This window comes from Macrobrachium nipponense, chromosome 1 (genome assembly GCF_015104395.2).
Source record: "Macrobrachium nipponense isolate FS-2020 chromosome 1, ASM1510439v2, whole genome shotgun sequence".
NCBI classification, from domain to species: Eukaryota; Metazoa; Arthropoda; class Malacostraca; order Decapoda; family Palaemonidae; genus Macrobrachium; species Macrobrachium nipponense.
Genome location: NC_087200.1, coordinates 40324452 through 40336951, shown reverse-complemented (window position 1 = coordinate 40336951; position 12500 = coordinate 40324452). Strand labels below are relative to the sequence as shown.

General features: G+C 36.1%; 1 protein-coding gene across 1 annotated transcript in view; it reads left to right on the top strand.

Annotated features, from left to right (window-relative positions):
* Positions 1 to 12151, top strand: part of LOC135218747 (G8 domain-containing protein DDB_G0286311-like) — a 30900-nt gene extending 18749 nt beyond the window's left edge. The window contains exons 5-9 of the mRNA XM_064255197.1: positions 566 to 727; positions 1336 to 1482; positions 11368 to 11464; positions 11668 to 11824; positions 12074 to 12151. Of these exons, the coding sequence (XP_064111267.1) occupies positions 566 to 727; positions 1336 to 1482; positions 11368 to 11464; positions 11668 to 11824; positions 12074 to 12151 (641 nt within the window). The remainder of the gene's footprint in view (positions 1 to 565; positions 728 to 1335; positions 1483 to 11367; positions 11465 to 11667; positions 11825 to 12073) is intronic.
* The last annotated feature ends 349 nt before the right edge of the window (positions 12152 to 12500 follow it).

The window sequence follows — 12500 nt, the reverse complement described above, 5'->3', positions numbered from 1 at the left end:
TGGGTCTATTGGCGCGCCACTCACGCCCTGGATAGGCAGGTGGTCGGACATCCGTCCGAGGTCGCGTTGCAGTCGACTTGGGCCAAATCCAGGTGTTTTTCATGGGGGTTGGGAATCAGCTTAACCCCCCCACGAGCAGGGCAAATCCTGGAAACAGAACATACAGCCAGCAGAGGGTTCACAGGAAAAAGAGCTTAAGATATAGGCCTAAGAAGTCCCAGTCTGCCTACATCCTTCCCTTCGAGATACGTCCCTAAAGCTGACAAAAGACTATATTCCCCCAACTGGGGAACTCCCTACCTCTGGCTGGCGGGTTTTGGTTCCCGCGTTTACTAAAAATCAGCTGATATTTGGAGGAAATGGCTGCTGTTTTCCAAATCAAACTAATTAATTAATTGCTGTGTAGACGAAACGATCTATAAACGTCACAATATATATTTACATATATATATATATATATATATATATATATATATATATATATATCTATATATATGTTCATTTACATATTTATATATAATGTAGATATATAGATATATAAATATATATTTATGAATTGTAACAGCTATTGCGGCCACAACAACAACAACTACCACAACAACAACTACCACGACTCCAACTACAACAACTACCACGACTCCAACTACAACAGCTACAACTACTAAGACTCCAACTACCAAAACTACATCTGCCACGACCACAACTGCAACTACAACTACAGTGAGAGGTAATTACTTATCACTTTCCGTTGATGGCCTTTTCATAATGACTAATCCGACAACAGTAATAATAATAATGTGGTTTCTGTTCAACATCCGTTTCATTAATCAACGGTCCGTTGCTTCAGTAAGCGTTTAAAAATATAAATTGTCGAATTACTAAATACTTCATACCTTGTCAGCAGATATGCATGCCTTGAAAATATTCTTATAACTAATAAGTGGACATGAGACCTCTAGATATGATAATATTTAAAATACTGACAAAATTCCTGCTTAGTGCTGTCAAAATTCTCGCTTCAGGTGTTTTCAAAATTCTCACTTAGTGTCGTCAAAATTCTCACTTAAAGTGGTGTCAAAATTCACACTCGCTTAAAGTGTCTTCAAAATTCTCGCTTAAAGTGTAGTGAAAATTCTTGCTTAAAGTGTTGTCAGGATTCTCGATTAAGATGTCAAAATTCTGGTCATCGGCCCGGTGCTTGTACCATAAAGATATAAAATGGGTTAACATGAAATCATAGAAGTAATCCCTGCTCCTTTTGCAAGTGAGCTCTATATCAAGTGTAAATTGATGCCTACTGATGAATAATGCATATACCTTTTTTTCTCATTCAAGGTTGCCCAGCTAACTTCCATTTGTTTAATGAATCCTGCTACTACTTTAACTGTTCCATGACGTGGCAAAATGCAAAGTCTGAATGCAACAATCTTGGAGGTGATTTGGCCAAGATAACAAATAACGAAGAGAATGAATTCATTAAAAGTAAGTACAAGTAATCTCTCTCTCTCTCTCTCTCTCTCTCTCTCTCTCTCTCTCTCTCTCTCTCTCTCTCTCTCTCTCTCTCTCTCTTTCTTTTATAGTGTTAGACAATTCCGGGCTAGACAGTCTGCAGCACTGACCTTGAGGAAAAGTTTAGTTGAATCCACATAATTACCCGATTTACAGTATTTAATCCAGTATTTTAACAATAATTGTTTCCCAAAGAAACTAACCCACAAAATCATTCATCACGTTATTAACAGGACTGTCTCTCCTCCCATTCCTTCTTATCGTGTCCCGAAACATCTTAAGTTTTCTAGCTTTCACTGTTTACAAAATAACCACAATTTTCACAAACAAGCTATTCAAATAATTCACAAACAAATTGGGACCCGAAACCTGTGGCCTCACTGTCTTTTGTAAAAGAACGGCTGTGCCCGTTGATGAGGTCGGGCGTAGCATATGAATGTAAGTGCCCCGCCTGTAATTCGTGTAATCGTACTGGCACATTTACATATCTGGTAAAAAGTGACCAATAGATCTACACACACACCCACCCACACACACACATATACACACACACTCACACTCATACACACACACACACACCCAAACAACATATATATATATATATATATATATATATATATATATATATATATATATATATATATATATATATATAAATATATATATATATATACATATATATATATATATATATATATATATATATATATATATATATATATATGTTGCTTGTGTGTGTGTGTGTGTATGAGTGTGTGTATATGTGTGTGCGTGTGGGTGGGTGTGTGGTGTGTGTAGATCTATTAGTCACTTTTTACCAGATATGTAAATGTGCCGGTACGATTACTCGAATTACAGGCGGGGCACTTACATTCATATGCTACGCCCGACCTCATCAACGGGCACAGCCGATCTTTTACAAAAAACAGTGAGGCCACAGGTTTCGGGTCCCAATATGTTTGAGGGTCCCAATATGTTTGTGAATTATTTGAATAGCTTGTTTGTGAAAATTGTGGTTATTTGGTAAACGGTGAAAGCTAGAAAACTTAAGATGTTTAGGGACACGATAAGAAGGAATGGGAGGAGCCTTAAAAAGACTTTGGGGGCTGAGTTTCCGTACTGGAGTCAAAGTATCATCTGAATTTTCCAGCATCCGTGACTACACAAAGAAATGCAGAGTCAGTATTGAATATAAAAACTTTAAGATCCTTTCAAAAGCGTCTTCTCCGCAGCAGCTAGCGGTGTTCGAATCGCTCTTTATAAAAACGGTTATTCCTCTACTGGAAAATAATGGTACTTGAGTTTAGTTGGTGTTCTTTTAATTTGCTTTATGTATTGTAATTGTGTGGTTTTAGATGAGTAATTATTTTAATTTCATTTTATTATTATAATTTTCAGCTTGAAAATGGGGCTGGTCCCTGAAACGTTGCTTTGAATAAACGCCCATATGAAACAAATGTCTCCATTTAAACCCTTACCGCTATATATATATATATATATATATATATATATATATATATATATATATATATATATATATATATATATTATGAGAGCGAGAGAGAGAGAGAGAGAGAGAGAGAGAGAGACCTTACCTTACCTTACAGACTTACAGTTCGTTCGGGTTGCCCCAGGTCCCTCAGTGTGAGGCACCTCTAATGTCTACCAGAGAGTTGCTAGTACATCTTCCGGTATATTTTGCATCTTCCAATCTTGGATGGTCTGGGATGCAGTTTAGATATTTGTCGAGCTTATTCTTAAACACATCTACGCTCACTCCTGATATATTCCTCAGATGAGCTGGCAATGCATTGAATAGACGCTGCATTATCGATGCTGGTGCGTAGTGGATTAATGTCCTATGTGCTTTCCTTATTTTTCCTGGTATTGTTTTGGGCACTATTAATCTACCTCTGCTTGCTCTTTCTGATATTTTTAGTTCCATGATATTTTCTGTTATTCCTTCTATCTGGAGGGAGAGAGAGAAAGAGAGAGAGAGAGAGAGGGAGAGAGAAAGAGAGAGACCTTACAGACCTTACATCTTGTTCGGGTTGCCCCAGGTCCCTCAGTGTGAGGCACCTCTAATGTGTACCAGAGAGTTACTAGTACATGTTCCGGTATATTTTGCATCTTCCAACCTTATTCTTAAACACATCTACGCTCACTCCTGATATATTCCTCAGATGAGCTGGCAACGCATTGAATAGACGCTGCATTATCGATGATTACCGCTATATATATATATATATATATATATATATATATATATATATATATATATATATATATATATGAGAGCGGGAGAGAGAGAGAGAAAGGGAGAGAGAGAAAGAGAGAGAGAGAGAGAGAGGGAGAGAGAAAGAGAGAGACCTTACAGACCTTACATCTTGTTCGGGTTGCCCCAGGTCCCTCAGTGTGAGGCACCTCTAATGTGTACCAGAGAGTTACTAGTACATGTTCCGGTATATTTTGCATCTTCCAACCTTATTCTTAAACACATCTACGCTCACTCCTGATATATTCCTCAGATGAGCTGGCAACGCATTGAATAGACGCTGCATTATCGATGCTGGTGCATAGTGGATTAATGTCCTGTGTGCTTTCCTTATTTTTCCTGATATAGTTTTGGGCACTATTAATCTACCTCTGCTTGCTATTTCTGATATTTTTAGCTCCATGATGTTTTCGGCTATTCCTTCTATCTGTTTCCATGCCTGAATTATCATGTAGTGTTCTCTTCTCCTTTCTAGACTATATAATTTTAATGATTGTAGTCTTTCCCAGTAGTCAAGGTCCTTAACTTCTTCTATTCTAGCTGTAAAGGACCTTTGTACACTCTCTATTTGTGCAATATCCTTTTGATAGTGTGGGTACCATATCATATTGCAATATTCAAGTGGACTACGAACATTTGTTTTATAAAGCATAATCATGTCGTTCAGCTTTTTTTGTTTTGGAAGTGCCGTAACAACATTCCTATTTTTTGCTTTACATTTTGCCAACAGAATTGCTATTGATCATTGCATAACATGTCCTATTCATCATCACACCAAGGTCTTTAACTGCTTCCTTATTTGTGATTGTCTCATTATTAGGTCCCCTATATGCATATAGCTTTCCTTCTCTGTCTCCATAATTTATTGATTCAAATTTATCAGTTAAATACCATCCTATTTACCTTTGCCCAATCATATACTTTGTTAAGGTCTCTTTGTAGCGCGTTCCTATCTCCATCACAAGTACTTTCTCTACTTATTCTTGTGTCATCTGCGAAACTACTCACTACCGAGTCCTTAACATTACTGTCTATGTCTGCAATCATAATAACAAACAGTATTGCAGTTAACACCGTACCTTGTGGCACACCAGATATTACCTTAGCTTCATCCGATTTCTCATCGTTTGCAATAACTATCTGTTTTCTGTTGTGTAAAAATTCTTTTAACCATCTTCCTACTTTATCCACGATATTGTGTTTTCTAATTTTCTTCGCTAATATAGTATGGTCTACCTTGTCAAAAGCTTTTGCAAAGTCTAGATAAACCACATCTGTTTCATTTCCACTTTTCATATTTTTGTATATGTTCTCACGGTGGACTAACAGTTGGGTTTGTGTACTTTTTCTGGGTACGAAACCATGTTGTCCTATATTAAACAAATTATTTTTTATTAAATGTTTCATAATATTTTTCTTCATTACCCTTTCATACACTTTCATAATATGTGATGTTAGACTCACAGGCCTATAATTACTTGCCTCTAGTCTTGATCCACTTTTGAAATTAGGGGTAATATATGCTAATTTGTGCTCATCATAAATCTTGCCTGTATCTACACTTTGTCTTAATAATATTGCAAGTGGCTTTGCGATAGAATGAACTATTTCTTTAACAAAATAGCAGGAACACCATCAGGACCTGCAGCAGCTCCATTTTTAATTTCATTAATAGCCTGCACAATATCAGCTTCATTAATATCTATGTCAGCTAAATATTCACTATTTTCGTCCCTTACTTCTGTATCATTATGTTCATTATCAGTTCTAGGGGTGAATTCTCTCTTATATCGTTTTGCCAATATGTTGCATATTTCCTTTTTTTCATTCGTCAATCTCCCTTCAATTCTTAGAGGGCCTATTTCTATTCTTCTTTTATTCATCTTTTTCGCGTACGAGTATAATAGTTTGGGGCTTTGCTTGATATTTACTAGGGTTTTTTCTTCCAAGTCCCGTTTTTCATTTTCTTTTGATTGTATAATCTTTTGTTCTGTATTTTCTATCTTACTTTTTAGTTCTGTAACTTTCCATGCATTTTTTTCTTTTGCAAGACCTTTTTTCCACTTTCTGATTTTCTGGAACAAGATCCTTCTGTCTCTTGGTATGCAAGACTGATGTTTACTTTTCTTCTTCGGTATATATTTTTCCACTATTTTCTCTAATATTTTATATAGTATCTCCGTATTTACCCTTATGTCATCACTTACGAAAATGTTATCCCAATCTTTGTTTAATTCTTCATTTATTTCTGACCATTTTATATTTTTACTGTAGAAGTTGTATTTTCCATATCCTTCCCACTTTTTCATTTCTTGCTTATCTCTGTTTTCACTTGCTTTGGAATGGACTGTTAATTCTATGACATTATGGTCTGAAATACTCGTATTATAAACTATTATTTCTTTAACATAATTCACCTCATTCACAAATACCAGGTCTAAAGTATTTTCCTTTCTTGTTGGCAGGTGATTTATTTGTTGAATGTTGTATTCTAGTAGCATATCTAATAGCTTTTCGAATTGCCTCTTATCTTCTGCACTACTATTACTCTCTTTTTTATATGTATAAATACAACCACAATCTCCTATTCGTTCTTTCCAGTCTACGAAAGGAAAGTTAAAGTCTCCAGATAGGAGAATAGTCCAGTCCTTGTGATTTCTACATATATCATCCATTTTTCTATTATTATGTCAAACTCTTTAGTATTAGGGGGTCTATATATTACTATGTTCATTAATTTTTCAGATTCAAATTCTACCGCTATTAGTTCACATTCTGAGTTACTATATTTCTCATATATTTTTCCTTGCTTTTTGTCTTTCCCATATATTGCGGTTCCCCCTTGATTCCTATTTTTTCTATCTGATCTATAAGTTTGGAACCCTTTTATTTGATCATCATTCCCAGTCTCTTGGGAATACTAGGTTTCACTTATATTCATTATATCTATTTTCTTTTCAATTTGGGTTAGTTCTTCTAAGTACTCTATTTTTCTTTTTGAGTTACTCGGAACTAATCCCTGCGCATTCATCACTATGATACTTTGCGTGTTTTCGCCTTCATTTAATATGGGTAATAATAAGGATTTTCCCATGTCTCCTTCCTGTTCTGGTATGTTGTTCTTTTCTTCATTTCCAGAAATTCTGACATTAAAAAATCCAACTTTTCCATAATATTTGATCTTCCTTCATCATAATTATTCATTTTGTGTCTGAATCTGCAATTTTCTCCGTATCTGCAATATCCTCTTGCATCATAAATACAGTTCTTATCTCTTGAGTTGTATCTTGGAGCTGATGGTTGGAAATATTTTGGGGACGCACCATACCTCGGTGATGGCTTGGTTTTTTCTTTCACCTGCTATTCTTTGTTCCTCTCTTTATTTGTTTCTTTCTTATTTTGGATTTTATTATTTGATTGATTATTTATTTGATTTTGATTCATGGCTACAGGGTGCATATATTTACATTTTTTGTCGAACTTACATCCTTTTCCTTCTTTTAGGTTTTTGCATATTTTTGGATGTAGATCTCTGCAATCATCCTCATAGCCGTCTAGGTATGCACATTTACCATATATTTCATAGTTGTGACATACCTTAGGATGTTTGTAGTAACATCTTTCTCCGAATCTGCAATTGCCTCTTTTCAAAAGGTTGCAGACTTTGTCTTTCTTGTCTATTTTTTCCTCTTTCCCATCATTGTTCAAATCTGGGTAGAGCCTCTTCGGGATTTTCTTTTGTGTTGTCATGTTGTAATTTATTTCTTCGTATGTATGATGCTTGATTGCGTCATATGTAGTATCAATGAGTATCTCTGCATCCATACTTTTATCTTGTTCTTTGTTTTCCTTATTTTTTTCTGTCATTTCAGTTTTGTTTATTTCTCTTCCGTTTTCCTCTTTTCTTCTTCCTCTTCCTCTTCTTCTTCATCCTCAACTATTTGTACATTCAGTCTTGATTTAATAACATTGTCTATCCATGATAGACATGTTGAGCAAAATACTCTGGTATCTTTTCTCATATCTTGCATTACCTCAGCACATTGTGGATGCATCGGAATGTTGCATGCAGCACATTTTCTGATCAGGTTTTGTGGATTAACTATGCTATACCACACCTTACACAGTTTGCATGCTTTTGGTATTTTTTTTCCTATTGCATCAATTAGGATATTCACAAGATTCACCTTATTCATTTTCTTTGTCGGAATATGTTGATTTATGTATATTTTCTTTATGAGTCTCTTGACCACTTGGATTTTATTTGGAACTTCTTCAATTATTTTCAAGATGTTTTCTGTTGATTTGTTCCAGTTTGAAGGATCATATCCTTCTAATATATCTATGAATGCTTTTGTATCTTTTTGGTTAGGGCTGTTGTTGATCTCATAGATGAGAAATGCCAGCTCCCTTCCTGCTACCTCATCATACTGCGAATCTGCTAAACACGCTAAATTTCGCCATTTCTTACCACAGTTGGAACTTACTGTCATCTTGATCTGATTTACAGTATTTCACTTGATAAACTAACTTAGTAGACGCTTTATCCTACTATTTTCACACTAATCTTATCACCGACAGTTCACGAACACTTCTAGATACTTCTCAAATTCTAGACGTATGTTAAACTGGTGATATCTGTTGATTAATCAGGCTGTACGCAGGAACGTCTCACTAAGCAAAATGGCTACTGAGAGAGAGAGAGAGAGAGAGAGAGAGAGAGAGAGAGAGAGAGAGAGAGATATCCAAACAACACAAATTCACTGGTATAAAGACATTACTTGATCAGAGAACTTCAATAATACATAAAGTTCAAAAGAAAATATTTTTTTATTTCAGAGTTGCGTCACCTTCCACCTTCCAGAAGGGCCCAAGGTCCTTGAAGATGGAGGTAGACGCGCCTCTGAACGTTTGGAAATAATTAATCTCTTGTTTTGAAGTTTCTGTATTATTGAGGTCCTTTTTAGATGTATATGCAGCCATAAAAAAAAAACATAACTCGAAAACAAAATGTTAAAATGTTGAGGATGTGTATTTTCTGTGTAGTAAAAATTCAGTTCAACACTGACTAAGAGCTGAAAGAGACTCATGGGCACGTCAATCTAGCTCAACATGCATGGGTTCGAATCGATGTGACAAAGCATGAGTTTCCTCGTGTATCTCCTGTTTGGATTCATTGCTTACAGAAGTGTCAACAGATAAAAGAAAGGAAACCCAGTAATGAAATAGTAAAAATGCGTTTATCCTGTGCGTGTTACCAATATTTTCTATATAAATATTGATAGCAATGTAGAAGGGGAAGCAGTGGCCATAATAGTCATAATGTTTTGGTATTCATGTTATCTTAACAATTTGTAAAATTATTACAAAATCAGTACACGGGATTCGTTTGCTAGAAAAGTGTAATTGCAAATGATATATTATAGCTTATGCGTTTGTGCATTTCGCGTAGGTATGTATTCACAAATTATTTCTTCTCAACAGGTAAAATCGGAAGTGATTATTGGATTGGACTGAATGATAGAGGCACTGAAAATAGCTTTAAATGGTCGGTGGATAATAGCAATTGGGTAAACGGTAGCAGTTATGCAAGGTAACTATACTCTATTTCCCATGTCGGAATGATATCAAATAATGCTAGACATAAACAAAGTATGTGAAGAGGAAAACCTTAAATCCGAATTACACTTAGAGGACCTAATATCAGAACTTGTCTTGTTGTCCAGTTTATAAGGAATTATCCTAAAGAATGTTAATATTTTTTTCCTCTTGTGTGATTTAAGTAAGAGTAGTACCTGTGTATATATTAAAATCTCTCTCTCTCTCTCTCTCTCTCTCTCTCTCTCTCTCTCTCTCTCTCTCTCTCTCTCTCTCTCTCTCTCTCTTCACTGGAACCAATCAGAAAATGTTGGTAGTAAAACACGTAGTGTTAGTAGACAATCTTGCAAGTATTCTTTCACAAATTGATTAAGAAAGTGGGAAGCTGCAGTACTTGTCAGCCACATTTTCATTCCACAATTTACTGCCGGATCCAACAGAGGCCATAAAGCAAATTGGAACTATTCATTCAGTGCCATCCTCAGAAGGCTTATAGAATGCTGTCAAGATGGAACAATTTCCCCTTGGCGCCTCCTGAACCAGAGATCTGCAAAATTTTATGTGCGCTGTGTGTTTATCTTTCCCTTTGCAACGCTGACACTTTTTAATGGAATGGTACATATTGCTCTGTGAATTTCATGAAAATAAGGACATTTCCCACCTTCACAAATAGGCATTATAGATGCGTTTACTGAACGTCGTAGTGTACAAGGCTATTGTAGTTGTTAGAAAAATAACTGATTCTGATTTTTCAGGTAAATCTCCCAGTATAATAACCTCAAGAAAGTTAGATGATGATGAGAAATACTTTATCTTTTCAGCAATCAATCATCTTATAACTAATGTCTTTCGCTCTATGTGGCCTTTAACCAGTATAATAAAATCAAATTATTTAGGATGAATTTTACCTACTATTAAAGATATCTTACATCTCTGTGCTCTTAGCTGCGATTATCATTCAAAATAAATGAAAGAATAATGCTTGACTTAACCAGATGGAATGTTTGCAATCACCTGTTTCCCACTAGGTGACACTGGAAAGTTTACGCTTTTGTCAGATTCTTCTTGCCGTATCCTTGTGCATATAGGGTGGACTGGTTGTAATAATTGTGACTATTTCTGGTTGTTTCTCCTGTGCAGTATAACGACTGTTTTCTGTTTTCCACGATGTCATCTACAGCAAGAAGAGATAGAAGTGGTAGGTTCTGTACAAACAAGTTGTGTAAACCGAATGTATGTGGTTTAGTATGATGGTCACGCAGAGGTTTCTGGTAGGCGTATTGAGTGTGATTTTATTTTTTGTTCTTGGTGTGAGAATGTGAGAAGTGGTTTCATGTGAATGAATAATTTTATGAGGTATCGGAAAATGCAAGAGGCCATTAGTTTACATAGACAATCAGTTAGGTCTAGTCATAAGTCTACCCTACTCATTTCCCCTCTTCTGGTTTTATTCTTCTCTCACTACTTCTGATCCATTTCCCAATTTTTCCTATGTGGTTCAGGAAAAATAAATAAGTAAACATGAAGATATGAGTTAACTTCTGCCATTAGTTAGGCACCCGATCAAATATATTATGGGTAAGGATTATGGTGTCCAGGAATAGCAATTGAACTTTTTAGTCCCTACTGTTCGCCCCCCACCCCCAAAAAAAGAAAGGTGTAGGAGCCTTTGTCTCTCTGTAGACTGGATGTTTCCAATCTCAGTAAGTTCACTCATTTTATTCCCTTTTCGATGGAATCATTCAGTAGCCCTCTGGAAGTGTTACTGGTTCTTTTCTGTGCTGAGTCATTCTCAGTGGAGGAAGTATCTGTGCTTTGTCATTTATGAATAGGTCTTCCAATTCAAAGCTTTGTGTGTTGGTCTGAACATGATGATACAATTATTCTCCCATGTTTTGGCTTCATTATTAAGAGGGTGTCATCTGCTAGGAGTGTGAGTTCTCCTAAACTTGGATGACTGGTTAGTTTTTCTTAATTTATTGCAGGCTTTCTTGAGCATGAAGCATTGCCTCTTCTACATCTGACCTCAATGCTGGGCATTCTGATCAGTGCCAACAAGTCTATGGTCTTCCGACGAAGTCAGTAGTTTATGTCGGATGCAGATCAGCTCCTTCTCTTTTTGGGCTTTTCAGACTGGTAGAAATTTTCTATTAATGCTGAGAGAATCTTGTCCCATCAAATCCTTGAGCTAAGAAGTAGCTACCTCTTTTGGGTCACTTGGTCTCTTAAGTGATGTTTGATAACATGGTCATCTAAGAATGACCAATTCAGTTTTTCCTCCTAAGTAATGGTCAGGCCTCATCTTCCAGACAGATCAGTCAAGAGTGTTGGTTGGGGTCCTCTAGACCTGTAGATCCAAGACATCTCATCGTCCTCAAGTACCTTAGGGGTCAGATTGGGGAGCATTCTGGAAAACATCAAAATATTTGGGAGTTAGACTGTGTAAGAGAATAAAACGCTACAAACAACCTGTCTTTTGGCAGTTTTGGGGTCTTAAGCAACCAGACCATCTAATCAGAGATGAGATGATGAAAGTCTACTACAGCAATACAACCTTTCTTTTTTACATGAGGAAGTAACATTGAAGTTTACTGCTCTCTATGCCATGATTTCTGGCATGAATAGTTTGTTATTTTCTTCTAGGGTGGTCAAAACTTAGACCTTTATGTTTTTCGTCCATTTCCACTTTAGAGGAAAGTTTTAAAGAAGAGATTAGCTCTTAGTGGCCCCGAAAGAGATGGTTTCCCGAGCTACCTCTCTGAGCAGTAGAAGTTTTTACTACCTGCATATCAGAAAAGATCTTAGACTGTCGCATTTGAGTTTTCATAAAAACCTCCATGTTTCATTGTATAGTTCTTCCAATATCTCAAGTACATAAAGCAACTTTCCAAGCCTTGCAGTATATCACTTTATGTTGTCTTCAGTTATGGGACATGCTAACTTGAATATTGCTCATGACTTTGGATGAGATCCTCTAATCCTTTGAGCAGGAAACTTCAAAAACATCCTGTAAGTGTATAGGATAGAATTTGGACGAGCCCTTAAATATGACATTACTTCAGTTTGAGCATTTGGATAATGTTACCCTTAAGAAGTTGACTTTCAAAACACTTCTCCC